This window comes from Nerophis lumbriciformis, linkage group LG38 (assembly GCF_033978685.3).
Source record: "Nerophis lumbriciformis linkage group LG38, RoL_Nlum_v2.1, whole genome shotgun sequence".
Classification (NCBI taxonomy): Eukaryota; Metazoa; Chordata; class Actinopteri; order Syngnathiformes; family Syngnathidae; genus Nerophis; species Nerophis lumbriciformis.
In genome coordinates this window covers 5496612-5520439 of record NC_084585.2, presented here as the reverse complement: position 1 = coordinate 5520439, position 23828 = coordinate 5496612, and the positions used below count along the sequence as shown (strand labels likewise).

Genomic DNA, 23828 nt, shown 5'->3' with positions numbered 1-23828 from the left:
GGAAGCAAGAATCTGGTGAAATACAGTCCTGGTATCTTGTAAAGAACATCATGTCATGGCTCTCTTGAGTTTCCAATCATTTCTACAACTCTTATTTTTTTGTGATAGAGTGATTGGAGCACATACTTGTTGCTCACAAAAAACATTCATGAAGTTTGCTTCTTTTATGAATGTATTATGGGTCTACTGAAAATGTGCTGGGTCAAAAGTATACATACAGCATTGTTAATAGCACAAACCCGTTCAAGATTAGACAAACAAACAGTGTACAGGGTTACAGAACAGGAACCCTGATGGGTCGCAACAAGGCGCCCCGTAAAAGATAGGAAAAAGGTCAATGCTAGGGAAGGATGAGTAAAAAAATACAATCTAGACTGAGCTCCTAAGGGGGCCCAGTCTAGAGTGGGGAAAAACCCTCCATAGCAAAGCACATATACATATTACAACGTACATCTCAAGATATCTAGCAACAGAGGGGAGGGAGTGCGGGGCCACGGTGGTGGGCTGCAGCTCTTCAGGCGCTGCTCATCCGTCCATCACCCCTAAGGGATTTGCGTCAAGGGTGTTGGATGGGGGGGTGAGGTATGTGTGTGGCGTATATTTTTGTGGATGCATGTGTGTGTGTAAGCCTGCGGTGTCTCTGTTCCGCGGCCTTGATGTCGTGCAGTCGCTAGTCCAAAGTCAACAACAACAGGTGTGTGTCCATGAGAGACAAGAAGGGAGTTTGTTGTGTATTTGCAGCACTGTCCTTTGGGAGAGTCTCCAAGCCAGGGAAACAATTCAAGTTAGAATGTTTTGTATGCGAGTGAACATAAAATTTGCTTTTCACTCTAAATTGTCTATGACTGATCCTCAAAATCCTATATTAGCAAGTTTCACTGCAATAAGGCGCTTTGGTAGCCATCCACAAGCTTCTGCTTGAATTTTTGACCACTCCTCTTGACAAAACTGGTGCAGTTCAGCTAAATGTGTTGGTTTTCTGACATGGACTTGTTTCTTCAGCATTGTCCACACCTTTAAGTCAGGACTTTGGGAAGGCCATTCTAAAACCTTCATTGTAGCCTGATTTAGCCATTCCTTGTCACGGCGGGGGGGTCGCAGCTTACTGCGGGGTTCGTTCCCCCGGGATGCAGACGGACAACTCCGGACAAGGCGTGCAGGTAGGAACATGATTTATTCCTCAAAATTAAACACGTACCAAAAACACAAAACAAAGCAGAAGGAAAAGCGTGCCGATCGCACGGGAAGCTAAAGCTACCACTTAGCACAGGAAGCATAGACTAGGAGACAAGAAATAATGTAACAGGTTGCCAGACTGAGCGTGGCGAGCAAGGTGAATAAATATCTCTCTGATTAGTGGTTGACAGCAGCTGAGCGTGCCGACCACTAACCAGAGGCAGGTGAACCCAATTAATCCCCATGGAAACTAAAACAAACACCAAAGCGCACAAACAGGAACTAAGTGAGTCCAAAACTAACAGAACATAACAAAACATGATCCGGGCCACAGATCATGACAGTTTGTGGTCATTATCCTGTTGGAACACCCAACTGTGCCCAAGACCCAACCTCCGGGCTGATGGTTTTTACTCTCTGGTGTTCCTGGGATTTCTCCTCCAAACATATTGCTGGGTATTGTGGCCAAACAGCTAAAATTTCCGTTTCATCTGACCACAGAACTTTCCTCCAGAAGGTGTTATCTTTGTCCATGTGATGCCAGATGAAACAAAAATGGAGCTGTTTTGCCACAATACCCAGCAATATGTTTGGAGGAGAAAATGTGAGGCCTTTAATCCCAGGAACGCCATTCCTACCATCAAGCATGGTGGTGGTAGTATTATGCTCTGGGCCTGTTTTGCTGCCAATGGAACTGCTGCTTTACAGAGAGTAAATGGGACTATGAAAAAGGAGGATTACCTCCAAATTCTTCAGGACAAGCTAAAATCATCAGCCCGGAGGTTGGGTCTTGAGCGCAGTTGGGTGTTCCAACAGGACAATGACCCCAAACACACCTCAAAAGTGGTAAAGGAATGGCTAAATCAAACTAGAATGAAGGTTTTAGAATGGCCTTCTCAAAGTGTGGACAATGCTGAAGAAACAAGTCCATGTCAGAAAAGCAACACATTTAGCTAAACTGCACCAATTTTGTTGTCAAAAATTCAAGCAGAAGCTTGTGGATGGCTACCAAAAGCGCCTTATTGCAGGTAAACTTGCCAAGGTTTTTTTTTTTTTTGATTGATTGATTGATTGATTGAGACTTTTATTAGTAGGTTGCACAGTGAAGTACATATTCCGTACAATTGACCACTAAATGGTAACACCCCAATAAGTTTTTCAACTTGTTTAAGTCGGGGTCCAATTAAATTGATTCATGATACAGATATATACTATCAGATATATACTATCATCATCAATCAATCAATCAATGTTTATTTATATAGCCCTAAATCACAAGTGTCTCAAAGGGCTGCACAAGCCACAACGACATCCTCGGTATAGCCCACATAAGTGCAAGGAAAAACTCACCCCAGTGGGACGTCGATGTGAATGACTATGAGAAACCTTGGAGAGGACCGCATATGTGGGTAACCCCCCCCCCCCTCTAGGGAGACCGAATGCAATGGATGTCGAGTGGGTCTAACATAATATTGTGAGAGTCCAGTCCATAGTGGATCCAGCATAACAGTAAGAGTCCAGTCCACAGTGGGGTCAGCAGGAAACCATCCCGAGCGGAGACGGGTCAGCAGCGCAGAGATGTTCCCAACCGATATACAGGCGAGCGGTCCACCCTGGGTCCCGACCCCGGACAGCCAGCACCCCATCCATGGCCACCGGATCTGTGTGTCTCCCCTTCCACAAGGGATAGGGGGGAGCAGAGGAGAAAAGAAAAGAAACGGCAGATCAACTGGTCTAAAAAAGGGGGTCTATTCAAAGGCTAGAGTATACAAATGAGTTTTGAGATGGGACTTAAATGTTTCTACTGAGGTAGCATCTCTAATTGTTACCGGGAGGGCATTCCATAGTACTGGAGCCCCAATAGAAAACGCTCTATAGCCCGCAGACTTTTTTTGGGCTCTGGGAATCACTAATAAGCCGGAGTTCTTTGAACGCAGATTTCTTGCCGGGACATATGGTACAATGCAATCGACAAGATAGGACGGAGCTAGACCGTGTAGTATTTTATACGTAAATAGTAAAACCTTAAAGTCGCATCTTAAGTGCACAGGAAGCCAGTGCAGGTGAGCCAGTATAGGCGTAATATGATCAAACTTTCTTGTTCTTGAGATAATCATCAGAGTATATACATTGAATTATTTACAATTCGGGGTGTGGAGGGAGAGAACAGAGAAATGGATATTGAAACAGTGTAGGTCTGACTTGGTAGGATATGGACAACAAGTACCGTATTTTCCGCACTATAAGGCGCACCGGATTATTAGCCGCACCTTCAATGAATTACATATTTCATAACTTTGTCCACCAATAAGCCGCCCCGGATTATAAGCCGCGCCTACGCTGCGCTAAAGGGAATGTCAAAAAAACAGTCAGATAGTTCAGTCAAACTTTAATAATATATTGAAAACCAGCGTTCTAACAACTCTGTCCCAAAATGTACGCAAATGTGCAATCACAAACATAGTAAAATTCAAAATGGTGTAGAACAATAGCAACATAATGTTGCTCGAACGTTAATGTCACAACACACAAAATAAACATAGCGCTCACCTTCTGAAGTTATTCTTCATTCGTAAATCCTTCGAATTCTTCGTCTTCGGTGTCCGAATTGAAAAGTTGGGCGAATACGGGATCCAAAATGGCCGGTTCTGTCTCGTCGAAGTCATCGGAGTCAGTGTCGCTGTTGTTGTCCAGCAGTTCTGTGAATCCTGCCTTCCGGAAAGCTCGGACCACAGTTGTGACCGAAATATCTGCCCAGGCATTTACGATCCACTGGCAAATGTTGGCGTATGTCGTCCGGCGCTGTCTGCCCGTCTTAGTGAAGGTGTGTTCGCCTTCGGAGCTGTGTGAAAAAAGCCACCCGGCCTCTTCGCGTAAACTTCCCTTAACCACTCGCTCATCTTTTCTTCATCCATCCATCCCTTCGAGTTAGCTTTTATGATGACGCCGGCTGGAAAGGTCTCTTTTGGCAAGGTCTTCCTTTTGAATATCACCATGGGTGGAAGTTAGCATGGCAAGCTAGAACCACAGTGAAGGATGACTTCTCATTCCCTGTGGTGCGAATATTCACCGTACGTGCTCCCGTTCCACAGTGCGGTTCACAGGAATATCAGTTGCTGTGAAATACGGTAGTAATCCGTGTGCGGATGGAGAGATTGCGTCTTTTTATGAACCGGATCGCTTAGTAGGAGCCATTTTGTGGTCTTTACAGATGTAAACAGGAAATGAAACGTACGGTGATATCCGCGCGTTTTTTCTTCTTCTTCCGGGGGCGGGTGGTTGCTTACAGTAGAAGAAGAAGCGCTTCCTGTTCTATGGGGGCGGGTGCTTTCCTTGGCGGTTGCTTGCGTAGAAGAAGAAGCGCTTCCTGTTCTACCGGGAAAAAAGATGGCGGCTGTTTACCGAAGTTGCGAGATCGAAACTTTATGAAAATGAATCGTAATAAAGCGCACCGGGTTATAAGGCGCACTGTCAGCTTTTGAGAAAAATTGTGGTTTTTAGGTGCGCCTTATAGTGCGGAAAATACGGTAGTGGACATAGAGAGAGAGAGAGAGAGATCAGAAGACGTAAGAAAAATATGGACATGTAAGCAAATATTAACATTGCTGTATGTATACTTTTGACCCTCACATTTTCAGTAGACCCATAATAAATTCATAAAAGAAGCAAACTTCATGAATGAACAAGTATGTGCTCCAATCACTACATCACAAAAAAATAAGAGTTGTAGAAATGATTGTAAAGTCAAGACAGCCATGACATGATGTTCTTTACAAGTGTATGTACACTTCTGACCACCACTGAATGTCAAACTGAGGTCTTACTTAGTATGTGTGTTGACAGGAGCATTGTTGCAGAGTATGAGAAGACAGTTGCACAGATGATTGGTCAGTGACTGCCACCTGCTGGTGAAACATTTCTACAGTGTATTTATTAGTGTCTCTCACCAACATTGTCCCCTCCCACCAGAGGATGAACAGCAGCAGAAGACATTGTCCTGCAGTAAGTCAGTCAGGCAGCTCACCATGGAGAGGGACCAGGCCCTGGCCGACCTCAACTCTGTGGAACGCTCCTTCGCCGACCTCTTCAGGAGGTATGAAACCATGAAGGGGGTCCTGGAGGGCTTCAAGAAGGTGAGAAGGCCTTCCAAAAAAATTCTGGGATGTTGCCTCCACCTAAAGTCAGGACTCAAGCATACGTTGTTTCCTTCAGAATGAGGAAGCGCTGAAGAAGTGTGCCCAGGACTACTTGACACGCATCAAGCAGGAGGAGCAGCGATACCAAACCCTCAAAGTGCATGCAGAGGAGAAACTGGATAGGTGAGTGACACCTTTTATATTTCCATGTCTTACCCGTGTCACGCATGACGCCTGTCATCTACTACATGGCTTAGTTTCTGGCAAGAAACATCCAGTATCAAATGGACAAATTATATCATATATATATATATATATATATATATATATATATATATATATATATATATATATATATATATATATATATATATATATATATATATATATATATATATATGTATGTATGTATGTACTGTATGTATAAAAGGGTGTGTGTGTGTGTGGGGCGCCGAGGTTTCCGTGGTTTATCCCCTGACGAGCAAGGAAACCTGTAAAACAGGCTTGTAGGGATGATATAGCCTCTTATGTTTTTTCCTGACCCAACATATATATGTGTGTGTGTGTGTGTGTGTGTGTGTATATATATATAAAGCAGGAGCGGGATGAAGTCTCTACACATGTTTGCACTAAGTGCAACAGGGACTGTCACTCAAGAATTGGCTTGTACAGCCATGCTAGGCGTTGTCAACAAACATGAATGTACCGTATCAACAAAACATCAAGTTAAAATGTGAAAATTGTAATTAAATATGTGCATTGTATAATTACAACACTCATTAAAACTGAAAATATATTACTAATAATTGAATAAAATAGGATGACAAAACTATTTAAATAAAAAAAATAAACTATTAATAATGATTAAAGTACCATTACAAAATTTAATTTTTTTTAAAATAAATTAAATAAAAATTTAAGCATCAAATCGAAATAAGTGTCTGACACAAGAGCGTAAATTAGCATGGTCATCTGTGACTAAGCTGCCAAAGAAGATATATATATATATATATATGTATATATATATATATATATATATATATATATATATATATATATATATATATATATATATATATATATATATATATATATATATATATATACACGTTAGGTCAGGAAAAATGTTCCAAAAAAGTCCACTGACTCTAAACCTCATTGCAGCTGTCACATAAGGTGCAATGTCTAATTCAGTCTGGTGTGTCGAATACAGGAAATTATTCCTTCCTCTTTGGTGCTCCCCCTTACAGTTTTTTCCACTCATACTGTGTTGTGTTTTGCATTTGAGTGTTGTACTCATGTCCCAATAATCCATCCATCCGTCCATCTTCTTCCACTTATCCGAGGTCGGGTCGCGGGAGCAGCAGCCTAAGCAGGGAAGCCCAGATTTTCCTCTCCCCAGCCACTTCGTCCAGCTCTTCCCGGGGGATCCCGAGGCGTTGCCAGGCCAGCCGGGAAACATAGTCGTCCCAACGTGTCCTGGGTCTTCCCCGTGGCCTCCTACCGGTTGGATGTGCTCTAAACACCTCCCTAGGGAGGCGTTCGGGTGGCATCAGATGCCCGAACCACCTCATCTGGCTCCTCTCCATGTGGAGGAGCAGCGGCTTTACTTTGAGCTCCCCCCGAATGACAGAGCTTCTCACCCAAACTCTAAGGGAGAGCCCCGCCACCTGGCGGAGGAAACTCATTTCGGCCGCTTGTACCCGTGATCTTGTCCTTTCGGTCATAACCCAAAGCTCATGACCATAGGTGAGGATGGGAACGTAGATCGACCGGCTCAGCTCTTTCTTCACCACAATGGATCGATACAGCGTCTGCATTACTGAAGATGCCGCACCGATCCGCCTGTCGATCTCACGATCCACTCTTTCCTCACTCGTGAACAAGACTCCTAGGTACTTGAACTCCTCCACTTGGGGCAGGGTCTCCTCCCTAACCCGGAGATGGCACTCCATCCTTTTCCAGGCGAGAACCATGGACTCGGACTTGGAGGTGCTGATTCTCATCCCAGTCGCTTCACACTCAGCTGCGAACCGATCCAGTGAGAGCTGAAGATCCTGGCCAGATGAAGCCATCAGGACTGCATCATCTGCAAAAAGCAGAGACCTAATCCTGCAGCCAGCAAACCTGATCCCCTCAACGCCCTGACTGCGCCTGGAATTTCTGTCCATAAAGTTATGAACAGAATGGGTGACAAAGGGCAGCCTTGGTGGAGTCCAACCCTCACTGGAAACGTGTCCGACTTACTGCCGGCAATGCGGACCAAGCTCTGACACTGATCGTACAGGGAGCGGACCGCCACAATCAGACAGTTCGATACCCCATACTCTCTGAGCACTCCCCACAGGACTTCCCGAAGGACACGGTCGAATGCCTTCTCCAAGTCCGCAAAGCACATGTAGACTGGTTGGGCAAACTCCCATGCACCCTCAAGTACCCTGCCGATAGTATAGAGCTGGTCCACAGTTCCACGACCAGGACGAAAACCACACTGTTCCTCCTGAATCCGAGGTTCGACTATCCGGCGTAGCCTCGTCTCCAGTACAACTGAATAGACCTTACCGGGAAGGCTGAGGCTGTCCCAATAAGATTTCCTTTAATCAATGATTTTGTCTCTGTCTTACTGAGAAGTACTTCTCAGAGCTGCTCTAGCGTTAGCATAGGTCCTATTCCTAAATGTCGTGTTTGTTCTGTATTTTAGCTCCTCCTTTCTTTGCAGTACAAACTGACAAGTCGTGTGTATGTGACAGGGCCAATGAGGAGATAGCGCAGGTACGATCTAAGGCCAACTCGGAGGGCGTGGCGCTGAATGCCAGCCTGAGGATGGAGCAGATGAAGGTGGACTCGCTGGAAATGGCCGTCGTTCAGAAAGTAAGATTTTACAATCGCAAAATGTTCCTCACAGTTAGAAGATCCGTTGTTGTGACCTCTGATAGGCTGAGTTAGGTTCATCAAGATTGTCCATAGTTTGTTTATATGTGTCAACCATACTTGCCAACCCTCCCGGATTTTCCGGGAGACTCCCGAAATTCAGCGCCTCTCCCGAAAACCTCCCGGGACAAATTTTCTCCCGAAAATCTCCCGAAATTCAGGCGGAGCTGGAAGCCACGCCCCCTCCAGCTCCATGCGGACCTGAGTGACGTCAGGTGCGCAACACCACGTAAATCGTTGGCCAACCAAAAAGTAACCCCAGTACGCTATAGCCAACATTCACCAGGAGATGGCAACAGACAAACATAGATCACTCTATTACATTCCTCCCCTTTTAGAAATATATAGAAGTTACTCAAAATAAATAAACAACCCAACCAAAAAATGCAGCAGCTCAATTAAAAAACTGTACTTAAGCCACATTCTTTTCTTCTTTTTTTTAGTACTGAACTCTTAACCCTCATTTGTAAAAAAATAACATGCTTATTATACAAACAGTATTTGTACACCTTTAACACAGATTTTTATACTGTCTTCAGAGATTCAGTTTTTTTGGTGGTACTCGAAACCTTTCTGGGTACCTGCGAAAGGGTGTTCAGCATGGTTGGAAAAATAGTGACAGAGAATAGAACAAGGATGGACAATTCAACCCTTAACTCAACAATGAGTAGATGAGTGTTATGTGTGTGTATACGTGTAAATAAATTAACACTGAAATTCAAGTATTTCTTTTATTTATATTTATATATATATATATATATATATATATATATACATATATATATATATATATACATATATATATATATATATATATATATATATATAATAAAATAAATATATATATAGCTAGAATTCACTGAAAGTCAAGTATTTCTTATATATACAGGTAAAAGCCAGTAAATTAGAATATTTTGAAAAACTTGATTTATTTCAGTAATTGCATTCAAAAGGTGTAACTTGTACATTATATTTATTCATTGCACACAGACTGATGCATTCAAATGTTTATTTCATTTAATTTTGATGATTTGAAGTGGCAACAAATGAAAATCCAAAATTCCGTGTGTCACAAAATTAGAATATTACTTAAGGCTAATACAAAAAAGGGATTTTTAGAAATGTTGGCCAACTGAAAAGTATGAAAATGAAAAATATGAGCATGTACAATACTCAATACTTGGTTGGAGCTCCTTTTGCCTCAATTACTGCGTTAATGCGGCGTGGCATGGAGTCGATGAGTTTCTGGCACTGCTCAGGTGTTATGAGAGCCCAGGTTGCTCTGATAGTGGCCTTCAACTCTTCTGCGTTTTTGGGTCTGGCATTCTGCATCTTCCTTTTCACAATACCCCACAGATTTTCTATGGGGCTAAGGTCAGGGGAGTTGGCGGGCCAATTTAGAACAGAAATACCATGGTCCGTAAACCAGGCACGGGTAGATTTTGCGCTGTGTGCAGGCGCCAAGTCCTGTTGGAACTTGAAATCTCCATCTCCATAGAGCAAAAACTTGCTGGTAGACGGCTGCGTTGACCCTGGATCTCAGGAAACAGAGTGGACCGACACCAGCAGATGACATGGCACCCCAAACCATCACTGATGGTGGAAACTTTACACTAGACTTCAGGCAACGTGGATCCTGTGCCTCTCCTGTCTTCCTCCTGACTCTGGGACCTCGATTTCCAAAGGAAATGCAAAATTTGCATGGTTGGGTGATGGTTAAAAATCCCTTTTTTGTATTAGCCTTAAGTAATATTCTAATTTTGTGACACACGGAATTTTGGATTTTCATTTGTTGCCACTTCAAATCATCAAAATTAAATGAAATAAACATTTGAATGCATCAGTCTGTGTGCAATGAATAAATATAATGTACAAGTTACACCTTTTGAATGCAATTACTGAAATAAATCAAGTTTTTCAAAATATTCTAATTTACTGGCTTTTACCTGTATATATATATATATATATATATACGTATATATATATATGAAATACTTGACTTGGTGAATTCTAGCTGTAAATATACTCCTCCCCTCTTAGCCCCGCCCCAACCACGCCCCCGCCCCACCCCGACCACGCCCCCCACCCCCCACCTCCCGAAATCGGAGGTCTCAAGGTTGGCAAGTATGGTGTCAACTGGGATAGGCTCAAGCTCACATACAGAGAATTAATGGTGTGCTCATTCAACACTAGGGGGCAGCGTTTGATTTACTAAAGAAAACCAGAGTTGGCCTGTCAATCAACAACGTGCTTGTCTCTTGTCTCCAAACAGAATCAGGAGATTGAGGAACTCACTAAGATCTGCGATGAGCTTATCGCCAAACTTGGAACGGAATAATATCACGTGGCATCACTTTTCAAAGACGTGCACAAAACACCTGACTCATGGTTGAGTGTGTGTGTGAACGTCATATTCCAACGCCTGCCTCAGGTCATGCTCAATACATTAGAAATAGACAAAAAAATTGACTTATTTCAGTCATTTTATTATAAAAGTGATATGTACACAAACTAATGTAATCTATTTGAAATGTTTATTTATTTTCATATTGATGATTAGAACTGAGAACTCATGAAAATCCCAAATTCAGTCCTCAGAAAATTTGAATATTATTGTCAGAGTTTGTAGGTGCCGAACCCCAAGATGCAGAGAAGGCGGAAGGCATTGTGCAAGAAAACATGATTTAATTAAACACTATGGCAAAACAACAAACAAAAGGGTAACAAAAGGCGCGCACAAGGCGGAGAACAAACTTGGCTATGAACTAAAATAGCACAGAGGCTAACTGTGGACAAGAAACAAAAACACTTACTGTGACACGCAGGAACTAAGACATGAGCAGAGTGAAACAAAAGTAGACAGAGCTACAACGACAAGTATTAAGACAGGTAGTAATGACATTGGCTAATGACAATAATCCAGCACTGACTGGAGGGGAAGGCAGGTTTAAATAGCAGCTGGCTGATTGACACCAGGTGTGGCCAGGTGCCAATCAGCCACAGCTGAGGGGAAGCAGCACTCAGGGAGACAATCAGGAATTGAAGACAAAATAAAAAGCGCTGACAGAAAACTAAGACAAACGCAGAGGAAAAACTAAAACACAGTCAAACTGTCAGGGACAAGCCTGACAATTATGACCAAAAAAAAAGGATGAACATGAAAAGTATGAACACTCAATACTCATTAGGTATCTGGATACTGAAATATCGATACCGCCAGATCATTATGCTCTAATATCGATCCTCGAATCAAAATATCAATACTTTTGATACTTTAGTTCGGGACTAACTTTTTTGTAATTCCTTTTTCTGATGTTGATTATTCATAAAGGATGAATAAATACATCAATGACTTTTCTGTTTTGTTTGATCAGCCGTTTTACTGCCGTGTTGCAGGCATCCTTTGGAAAGGTATCTAAATACACATTTACAAAATTTTTCTATGTAAATATCTCATTTCACAACATACCTGTATATATTTGCCACTTCTAGTCCGGTGCGGCTAAAATATGAAAAAAAATCATGTTTTTCCTTCTAGAATTTAGTGGGTGCGTCTTATATACCGGTACCTCTGGATTGGCAGACCGGGGTGGTGGTTCCTCTCTTTAAGAAGGGGAACCGGAGGGTGTGTTCTAACTATCGTGGGATCACACTCCTCAGCCTTCCCGGTAAGGTCTATTCAGGTGTACTGGAGAGGAGGCTACGCCGGATAGTCGAACCTCGGATTCAGGAGGAACAGTGTGGTTTTCGTCCTGGTCGTGGAACTGTGGACCAGCTCTATACTCTCGGCAGGGTCCTTGAGGGTGCATGGGAGTTTGCCCAACCAGTCTACATGTGTTTTGTGGACTTGGAGAAGGCATTCGACCGTGTCCCTCGGGAAGTCCTGTGGGGAGTGCTCAGAGAGTACGGGGTATCGGACTGTCTGATTGTGGCAGTCCGCTCCCTGTATGATCAGTGTCAGAGCTTGGTCCGCATTGCCGGTAGTAAGTCGGACACGTTTCCAGTGAGGGTTGGACTCCGCCAAGGCTGCCCTTTGTCACCGATTCTGTTCATAACTTTTATGGACAGAATTTCTAGGCGCAGTCAAGGCGTTGAGGGGATCTGGTTTGGTGGCTGCAGGATTAGGTCTCTGCTTTTTGCAGATGATGTGGTCCTGATGGCTTCATCTGGCCAGGATCTTCAGCTCTCACTGGATCGGTTCGCAGCTGAGTGTGAAGCGACTGGGATGAGAATCAGCACCTCCAAGTCCGAGTCCATGGTTCTCGCCCGGAAAAGGGTGGAGTGCCATCTCCGGGTTGGGGAGGAGATCTTGCCCTAAGTGGAGGAGTTCAAGTACCTCGGAGTCTTGTTCACGAGTGGTGGAAGAGTGGATCGTGAGATCGACAGGCGGATCGGTGCGGCGTCTTCAGTAATGCGGACGCTGTATCGATCCGTTGTGGTGAAGAAGGAGCTGAGCCGGAAGGCAAAGCTCTCAATTTACCGGTCGATCTACGTTCCCATCCTCACCTATGGTCATGAGCTTTGGGTTATGACCGAAAGGACAAGATCACGGGTACAAGCGGCCGAAATGAGTTTCCTCCGCCGGGTGGCGGGGCTCTCCCTTAGAGATAGGGTGAGAAGCTCTGCCATCCGGGAGGAGCTCAAAGTAAAGCCGCTTCTCCTCCACATCGAGAGGAGCCAGATGAGGTGGTTCGGGCATCTGGTCAGGATGCCACCCGATCGCCTCCCTAGGGAGGTGTTTAGGGCACGTCCGACCGGTAGGAGGCCGCGGGGAAGACCCAGGACACGTTGGGAAGACTATGTCTCCCGGCTGGCCTGGGAACGCCTCGGGGTCCCACAGGAAGAGCTGGACGAAGTGGCTGGGGAGAGGGAAGTCTGGGCTTCCCTGCTTAAGCTGCTGCCCCCGCGACCCGACCTCGGATAAGCGGAAGAAGATGGATGGATGGATGGTCTTATATACCGGTGTGGCTTGTTTTATTTTAATTGTTTTAATTGACCTATGTTTTGTACAGCGCTTTGTCATTTCTACCAGTTAAAAACGCTTTATAAGTAAAATGGAGTTACTTACTTAAGTGATATTCAAATTTTTTGAGGTACGGAATTTGGGGATTTTCATCAGTTTTCAGTTATAATCATCAAAGTCAATCAAAGTTTATTTCTATAGTCCTAAGTCACGAGTGTCTCAAAGGGCTGCACAAGCCACAACGACATCCTGGGCTCAGATCCCACATCAGGGCAAGGAAAAACTCAACCCAATGGGATGACAATGAGAAACCTTGGAAGGGGACCGCAGATGTATGAACACCCAATACTCATTAGGTATCTGGATACTGAAATATCGATACCGCCAGATCATTATGCTCTAATATCGATCCTCGAATCAATATATCAATACTTTTGATACTTTAGTTCGGGACTAACTTTTTGTAATTCCTTTTCCTGTTTTATTTTAATTATTTTAATTGACCTACGTTTTGTACAGCGCTTTGTCATTTCTATCAGTTAAAAACGCTTTATAAGTAAAATGGAGTTACTTACTTAAGTGATATTCAAATTTTTTGAGGTACTGAATTTTGTGATTTTCATTAGTTTTCAGTTGTAATTATCAAAGTCAATTAAAGTTTATTTCTGTAGCCCTAAATCACGAGTGTCTCAAAGGGCTGCACAAGCCACGATGACATCCTCGGCTCAGATCCCCATATTTGCCAAACCTCCCGGATTTTCCGGGAGACTCCCGAAATTCAGCACAAGTTCTTGGTTTCTTATGTGGGTTTATTGTTAGGCAGTTTCATTAACATCCTTCCAGAGTGGCAACAACACACAACAACAGTAGTCACTTTTTTTGTATACCGTAAAGCGGTTCGTCTGCCGTAAACAGCAATGTTGTGACACTCTTAAACAGGACAATACTGCCATCTAGTGCATTTGATGAAAGCACTTTTGTGCGTGCCACACAGCAATGCATCATCAGAGAGTGTGTTCAGCATGGTTAGACAAATAGTGACAGAGAATAGAACAAGGATGGACAATTCAACCCTTAACTCAACAATGAGTAGATGAGTGTTATGTGTGTGTATATGTGTAAATAAATGAACACTGAAATTCAAGTTTTTATTATAATATATATATATAATAAAATATATATATAATAAAATAAAATATATATATATATATATATATATATATATATATATATATATATATATATATATATATATATATATATATATATATATATATATATATATATATATATATATATATATATACATATATATATGTATGTGTGGGAAAAAAAATCACAAGACTACTTCATCTCTACAGGCCTGTTTCATGAGAGGTTCCCTCAATCATCAGGAGATTTTAATGGGAGCATTCACATACCATGGTTTATATAGGGCACAGAGTGGGTGGGTACAGGCTGGCGTAGGGGCGTGGTGATTGGCTCATGTGTTACCTAGGAGGTGTTTCCGTCTGTGGCGGCATGCTGTTACAATTTCGCTGCGCTTGTTGAGGGATGACAGGTCTGGACGGTATATAATAAACAGTTTCTCTTTCAAGCATAGGTTGCATCTTTTATTACCACTATTGTAAGGTGTGCTGGATGCAAGAATTTGCCATGTTATTGAATATTCAACATTATTGTCTTTGAGGTCCCAAATGTGTTTGCTGAGTTCTGTGGTATTCCGCAGGTTTTGGTTCCTGAAAGAAGCCTTGTGATTGTTCCATCTGGTTTTAAACTCTCCCTCGGTTAATCTTACATATGTGTCGGATGTGTTAATGTCCTTGCGTGTTACCTTAGATTGGTAAACAACTGATGTTTGTAAGCACCCCCCGTTGAGAGGGCAATCAGGTTTCTTGCGGCAGTTGCAGCCTTTGTTGGTTTTGGGGTCGCTCTGTCCGGGGGCCGACGGCTCATTTGCAATTGTTTTGTTGTGGTTTGAGATAATTTGTCGTATATTGTTCATACAGCTGTAGCTCAATTTAATGTTGTTCTTGTTGAATATTCAACAAGAACAACATTAAATTGAGCTACAGCTGTATGAACAGCTGTATTGTTCATACAGCTGTAGGTGAATTCTAGCTGTAAATATACTCCTCCCCTTTTAGCCACGCCCCCGACCACGCCCCCGTCCCACCCCGACCACGCCCACCCCCACCCCCCGAAATCGGAGGTCTCAAGGTTGGCAAGTATGCAGATCCCACATCAGGGCAAGGAAAAACTCAACCCAATGGGATGACAATAAGAAACCTTGGAGGGGACCGCAGATGTGGGGACACATCGAGTCAAAAAAAATCTAAATAAATAAACATTCGAAATATATCAGTCTGTTTGTAACGAAAGTTTCACTTTTTGAATGAAATTACTGAAATTAATCCACTTTTTGGTCATATTCTAAATGAATTGAGCGGACACAATTTGCAAGAGCCTGCAGGAAAACATCAAGGCGCACACTAGCCTAAGTCACCTTGGTTTTAAAATAAAGACTACACTGCTGGTTCATTTTTATTTCCGCTGCCATTTTCTGCCTTTAATTGGACACTGATGATTTGTTCCAGAATCAAAGGGATCATGATTTAATAGGAGCACTTGAGTTCCTGCTTGTGTAAACAGTGATGCTGCCTTGTAAATAAGTTGTATCTTCCATCTGTGAGTCCAAATCAACTGTGCCTTTGTCCATTTTGTACAAGCAGAGAAAATTGCGTACTCCTTTCTTCAAAGTGACCACCCCGTGACGTGAGAGTGACTTTTGACGACTCCGCAGTCGGAACATGTTCTAGCCTTGATGGAATTCTCAGGTGTGATTCTTCCAGAGGGAACATCAAGTGATGGATGCTCTGCTCCTCCGTGGAAGCACAATCTATTGCCAAAATCACGTCATCACAGATCCTGTTGCTGTGGTATATTTCTTGCATTTGAAGACGTGTGTATATATTTAATACTCTGTGAAAATATACCTATACTTTATTTTGCTCCTCGTGTTTGTAAATGGAAACACTGCTATGCTCACTTTGAATGTTGACGGCTATATTTTGTGCATTCCTGAATAAAGACTTCATGTTTGGTTGTGTAAAGCTGTTTTTTTACTTCCCAGAGAACTTGGCAGTTTTCAGTTGACTGAATATGTACGGAAGGGACATTTAATGTATTTCCAGACTTTAAGCCGCACCGGCACATAAGCCAAAAAAAAAAATAAGATTTTTTTTCATATTTTAGCCGCACCGGACTAGAAGTGGCAAATATATACATGTATGTTGTGAAATTAGATATTTACATAAAACATACTTGCCAACCTTGAGACCTCCGATTTCGGGAGGTGGGGGGTGGGGGCGTGGTCGGGGGTGGGGCCGGGCGTGGTTGGGGGCGTGGTTAAGAGGGGAGGAGTATATTGACAGCTAGAATTCACCAAGTCAAGTATTTCATACATATATATATATATATGTATGTGTGGGGAAAAAAATCACAAGACTATTTCATCTCTACAGGCCTGTTTCATGAGGGGGGGTTCCCTCAATCATCAGGAGATTTTAATGGGAGCATTCACATACCATGGTTTATATAGGGCACAGAGTGGGTGGGTACAGGCTGGCGTAGGGGCGTGGTGATTGGCTCATGTGTTACCTAGGAGGTGTTTCCGTCTATGGCGGCATGCTGTTACAATTTCGCTGCGCTTGTTGAGGGATGACAGGTCTGGACGGTAAATAATAAACAACTGTCATCTAGCAAAGCGGAATTTGACCAAGCAACCCCCCCGTACCAAAAAGCCCTTGATGAAAGCGGATACAATTTCACCCTCACCTATGAACCCACGCCACGAAACCAGCCAAAAAAGAACAGAAAACGAAACGACATCATCTGGTACAACCCCCCATACAGCAAAAACGTCTCAACTAACATTGGACACAAATTCCTCAATCTGATTGACAAACACTTTCCCAAAGACAACACCCTAAGAAAAGTATTCAACAAAAACAACATTAAATTGAGCTACAGCTGTATGAACAATATACGACAAATTATCTCAAACCACAACAAAACAATTGCAAATGAGCCGTCGGCCCCCGGACAGAGCGACTCCAAAACCAACAAAGGCTGTAACTGTCGAAAGAAACCTGATTGCCCTCTCAACGGGGGGTGCTTACAAACATCAGTTGTCTACCAATCTAAGGTAACACGCAAGGACATTAACACATCCGACACATATGTAGGATTAACTGAGGGAGAGTTCAAAACCAGATGGAACAATCACAAGGCTTCTTTCAGGAACCAAAACCTGCGGAATACCACAGAACTCAGCAAACACATTTGGGACCTCAAAGACAATAATGTTGAATATTCAATATGTGTGGATGTGAGTGTGAATGTTGTCTGTCTATCTGTGTTGGCCCTGCGATGAGGTGGCGACTTGTCCAGGGTGTACCCCGCCTTCCGCCCGATTGTAGCTGAGATAGGCTCCAGCGCCCCCGCGACCCCAAAGGGAATAAGCGGTAGAAAATGGATGGATGGATGGCAAATTCTTGCATCCAGCACACCTTACAATAGTGGTAATAAAAGATGCAACCTATGCTTGAAAGAGAAACTGTTTATTATTTACCGTCCAGACCTGTCATCCCTCAACAAGCGTTGAAAAATTTAAAATCAATGATTTCAAATGTGTTTATTTTAATGTATAATTCTATGGCTGGATGCAATAAGGAGTCACAAAAAAATACAAATAAAAATACAATTAATTTTGATGTTTTTAGCAAAATATAGTAAAAATGTATTTAGTTTTTTTTTTTTTAATTAATAAATATATTTATTTTTAGGTAAAATAAACATAATAATACAATTTATCTCTAGTCTGGATGATTTAGTTCTTGTCACCATGTTGTCCTCCCGTCGTGAAAAAAGGCTGTCCTCACTCAGGTCCGCATGGAGCTGGAGGGGGCGTGGCTTCCTGCTCCGGCTGAAAATCGTGAATATTTGTCACGTCACGCACCTGTTTCACGTTTTGAGTCACGCACCTGTTTTCACTAGTCATGTCTGTAGTATTTAAGTTCATTGTTTTCAGTTTGTCTTTCTGGTGACATCCGGATTCATACCCCTGTCACACTCTTACCTCTGCGCACTTCATAGTCCATGCCAAGTAAGTGTTTTGTTTATTAATGCCACAGTTAGTGTTTTTGTTTGATTGTTCACAGTTTCTGCCTATGTGCAAGTTTTGTTTTCTATAGCCTAGTTTTGTACCTCCGCCATTGTGCGCGCTTTTTGTTTGTTCCTTTTTGATATATAGTGTTAAAATAAATCATGTATTCACCTTCACGCCATGTCTGGTCCAAATCACTTGCAACTCGGGAGAACAAACTACGCCATAGTCCTAGTCGTGACAGATGTCGCCAGCAAGACAAACTGAAAACAATGAACTTAAATACTACAGACATGATTAGTGAAAACAGGTGCGTGACTCAAAACGTGAAACAGGTGCGTGACGTGACAGGTGAAAACGAATGGTTGCTATGGTGACAAAACAAACAAAAGTGCACAAAAAGTCCAAAAACAAAACCGAACATGACTAAAACAAAACATGATCACACAGACATGACACAATCAAAACCATAATTTAGCCGCTAGCGAAGAAAAATCTGTGGATTAGCCGAACCCTTGCATAAACTGCAGGGTTTAAAGCTTGGGGAAAAAAATTGCGGTTTATAGTCCGGAAAATACCAAAAGCGCCTTATTGCAGGTCAACTTGCCAAGGGACATGTAAGCAAATATTAACATTGCTGTATGTATACTTTTGACCCTCACATTTTCAGTAGAGCCATAATAAATTCATAAAAGAAGCAAACTTCATGAATGTTTTTTGTGACCAACAAGTATGTGCTCCAATCACTACATCACAAAAAAATAAGAGTTGTAGAAATGATTGTAAAGTCAAGACAGCCATGACATGATGTTCTTTACAAGTGTATGTACACTTTTGACCACCACTGCATACAGTATGTACCAGTGACGTGCAGTCACTAGAGGCAGGTGAGGCGGGGCCTCACCTGCCATCATGGAAAGAAAAAAAAATGTAAAAAGAAAAAAAATAAATTAAATTGTTAAATGTATCCAGTGATTATACAATAAAGTTATTTTCCATTTAACTTCACCAGTTTTAGATTATTTTTATTTAAAATCGCTGAATTTTCACATTTGCCGTTGAAATACTGAGAAGAGACGGTGCGGTGAACAGCAGCCAGTTGAGGCACGTCACTCATTGCCTCAACATGGACGGACTCGGCTAACTGCTGGCCTGCTGTGCAGTGAGACTGTATTGCTATATGAACTATATTATACATTTCCATAGTTTAGTTAGCTGAGGTATATAATGTACAGTGTATTTTGTCAACAACTGTATGTGTGTAAAGTATTTCTTGTGCTGAGCGATCATAAAACGGCTGCAAAAGACGCACTGGCTGAGGCTCGCCTCCTGCACCCCCGGCGTAGAATTGTTATATCAACTAAAGCCCACACTTAAACTTTCCACCTGCAAGATTGAATCTATTTAAAAAAATAATTTCATAAGAAGCCAAAAAGTGCAAAAACAATAATGTTGGTGTTGGAGGAGTTGTGAATGACTGCAGGGACACAACATTAGATACACCTGCAGACTGCAGGTGTATCTAATTCACAACTCCTCCAACACGAACATTATTGTTTTTGCACTTTTTGGCTTCTTATTAGATAACTTTTGTAACCTATTTTCATGGGCTTTCCTCTTTGTGATGTTAAGTTCCTGTTATGCGCTGTTATACAGTATATGCCTTGAGCTCTTATTTTGAAGGCGCTAAGAGCGGAAGTGATGTCACGTTGCGGAGGTTTTTGAAAGAAGGTAAATAAAGTGGTCCTCGTGTAAACTGGAGCCTCCGTGTTTGTTATTTTGTAGTTTCATACAGTATAGGCGACATTTATAAACCCTCGGTTACACTTTTTTAAATAGATTCAATCTTGCACGTGGAAAGTTTAAGTGGGGGCTTTAGTTGCGGCGCATGGACTTAATTTATAAGTAAAAGTAAGACCATAATAACGTTTTTTTTATTAAATGTGCTTTTTTGTGTGCTACAGTTTGTATGTGTAAAGTTAAAGATAAGTTAAAGTACCACTAGGTGTAATGAAATTTGTCGTCTGCATTTGACCCATCCCCTTGATCACCCCCTGGGAGGTGAGGGGAGCAGTGGGCAGCAGCGGCGCCACGCCCGGGAATCATTTTTAGTGATTTAACCCCCAATTCCAAGCCTTGATGCTGAGTGCCAAGCAGGGAAGAACGCTGGTATGAGCTTTTAAACATAACCCGTTAACTGCTGCCAATCAAATGGTGAATAAGATACTCTTTAGGGTTCATATGTTTGTAAATCTGACTGTGATGAAGTCAGTGCCTCACCAGCCATCAACCTCACCGCACGTCACTGGTATGTACGGTACAGCTGAGGTCAACCTTTGTTATTCCCACAAGATGTCTGTTCTGTGTCAGCGTCGGTGCAGATGTATTGCTTTCGGGCAAACATGTCATTAGTGGCGTTTTGTTTGTCACCGCCATGACTCGGCCTCGCTTCGGTAAAAAACATGACCTGTGTCAGTTTGTGAAGCATCACAAAAAGGTGAGGCGGGTCAAGTTATGCATTTGACATTTTTCTTGCAACTTGACTTACAAATGCAAGATGAGGCAACCTTGCGGTGCTCCGGGTGATCGATAACAAGCAGCTGCAGTTAAGTAGCATTACTGTCAACATTGATCATAGTGCTAGTGTATGACAATGGCTGCTGCATAGACTAGTTCAGTGTTTTTCAACCTTTTTGGAGCCAAGGCACATTTTTGTCATTGAAAAAATGTGGAGGCACACCACCAGCAGACATCATTAAAAAAACTAAACTCAGTTGACAATAAAAAGTTGTTCTCGCAATTGTTGGATATGACTTTAAACCAGGGGTGCTCATTACGTCGATCGCGAGCTACCGGTCGATCTCGGAGGGTGTGTCAGTCGATCACCAGCCAGGCATTAAGAAAATAGTCCTAAAAATGAGCGATCATAAATCTTCACAATGACGTCATTTCCGTCACTTGATTGACATCCACGGCACCCGAGGGTCTTCTGAGATGACGCTGGCTGCTGCCAGCTCATTAAAATTACCGACTGGAAGGCGAGAAACACTTTATTTCAACAGACTCTGGCGCCGTACCTGTCGTCAAAACTCCAAAGACCGACTGCACAGTTGCACAGTTGCGCTAACAAAATAGGAGTCTCAGAAAGCTGGCGTGCACAAGCTAGCAAGCTACAGAGTTTGCCGACAATGTATTTCTCGTAAAGTGTATACAAAGGAGTACGGAAGCTGGACAAATAAGATGCCAAAAACCAACCACTTTCATGTGGTATTGGACAGAAAGGAGGACTTTTTTTCTCCTCCATTCGAAAATGCGGACCTTATCAGCACCACTTTCTGATTCCTATCAATGCAAGTCATCAGAATCAGGTAATACACCAACTTATATTCTTGTCTTCATGAAAGAAAGGAATCTATATGTGTTAAACATGCTTGTATTATCTTTAAACACCTTTAACTTATCAACAATATTAACTATATGTGTTAAACATGCTTGTATTATCTTTAAACACCTTTAACTTGTTAACAATATTAACTATATGTGTTAAACATGCTTGTATTATCTTTAAACACCTTTAACTTGTTAACAATATTAACTATATGTGTTAAACATTCTTGTATTATCATTAAACACCTTTAATTTTTTAACAATATTAACTATGTGTTAAACATGCTTGTATTATCATTAAACACCTTTAACTTGTTAACAATATTAACTATATGTGTTAAACATGCTTGTATTATCTTTAAACACCTTTAACTTGTTAACAATATTAACTATATGTATTTAACATGCTTGTATTATCATTAAACACCTTTAATTTTTTAACAATATTAACTATATGTGTTAAACATGCTTGCATTATCATTAAACACCTCTAACTTGTTAACAAAAACATATATTTCATAAATAAGTAAATATAAATTATATATATGAATGAGGTAGATCCCCACGACTTGATCAATTGAAAAGTAGCTCGCCTGCAGAAAAAGTGTGAGCACCCCTGCTTTAAACCATAACCAAGCATGCATCACTATAGCTCTTGTCTCAAAGTAGGTGTACTGCAGTGACGTGCGGTGAGGTTGATGGCTGGTGAGGCACTGACTTCATCACAGTCAGATTTACAAACATATGAACCCTAAAGAGTATCTTATTCACCATTTGATTGGCAGCAGTTAACGGGTTATGTTTAAAAGCTCATACCAGCATTCTTCCCTGCTTGGCACTCAGCATCAAGGCTTGGAATTGGGGGTTAAATCACCAAAAATGATTCCCAGGCGCGGCGCCGCTGCTGCCCACTGCTCCCCTCACCTCCCAGGGGGTGATGAAGGGGATGGGATAAATGCAGAGGACAAATTTCATTACACCTAGTGTGTGTGTGACAATCATTGGTACTTTAACTTAACTTTAACTTTACACATACAAACTGTAGCACACAAAAAAGCACATTTAATAAAAAAAAACCTTATTATGGTCTTACCTTTACTTATAAATAAAGTCCATGCGCCGCAACTAAAGCCCTCACTTAAACTTTCCACGTGCAAGATTGAATCTATTTAAAAAAGTGTAACCGAGGGTTTATAAATGTCGCCTATACTGTATGAAACTACAAAATAACAAACACGGAGGCTCCAGTTTACACGAGGACCACTTTATTTACCTTCTTTCAAAAACCTCCGCAACGTGACATCACTTTCGCTCTTAGCGCCTTCAAAATAAGAGCTCAAGGCATATACTGTATAACAGCGCATAACAGGAACTTAACATCACAAAGAGGAAAGCCCATGAAAATAGGTTACAAAAGTTATTTAATAAGAAGCCAAAAAGTGCAAAAACAATAATGTTCGTGTTGGAGGAGTTGTGAATTAGGTACACCTGCAGTCTGCAGGTGTACCTAATGTTGTGTCCCTGCAGACATTCACAACTCCTCCAACACCAACATTATTGTTTTTGCACTTTTTGGCTTCTTATGAAATAATTTTTAAAAATAGATTCAATCTTGCACGTGGAAAGTTTAAGTGTGGGCTTTAGTTGATATAACAATTCTACGGCGGGGGTGCAGGAGGCGGGGCTACTGGAGCCTCAGCCAGTGCGTCTTTTGCAGCCGTTTTATGATCGCTCAGCACAAGAAATATGTTACACACATACAGTTGTTGACAAAATACACTGTACATTATATACCTCAGCTAACTAAACTATGGAAATGTATAATATAATTCATATAGCAATACAGTCTCACTGTACAGCAGGCCAGCAGTTAGCCGAGTCCACAATCCATGTTGAGGCACTGAGTGACGTGCCTCGACTGGCTGCTGTTCACCGCACCGTCTCTTCTCAGTATTTGAACGGCAAATGTGAAAATTCAGCGATTTTGAATAAAAATAATCTAAAACTGGTGAAGTTAAATGGAAAATAACTTTATAGTATAATCACTGGATACATATAACAATTTAAT

At 41.9% G+C, this 23828-nt stretch overlaps 1 protein-coding gene across 2 annotated transcripts in view; it reads left to right on the top strand.

The window, feature by feature from the left end:
- Positions 1 to 11804, top strand: part of tacc1 (transforming, acidic coiled-coil containing protein 1) — a 94693-nt gene extending 82889 nt beyond the window's left edge. For both annotated transcript variants that reach the window (XM_061932786.2, XM_061932785.2), the window contains exons 9-13: positions 5020 to 5063; positions 5146 to 5309; positions 5389 to 5495; positions 8063 to 8183; positions 10516 to 11804. In XM_061932786.2, coding sequence (XP_061788770.1) covers positions 5020 to 5063; positions 5146 to 5309; positions 5389 to 5495; positions 8063 to 8183; positions 10516 to 10581 — 502 coding nt within the window. In that variant the 3' untranslated portion in view covers positions 10582 to 11804. The remainder of the gene's footprint in view (positions 1 to 5019; positions 5064 to 5145; positions 5310 to 5388; positions 5496 to 8062; positions 8184 to 10515) is intronic.
- The last annotated feature ends 12024 nt before the right edge of the window (positions 11805 to 23828 follow it).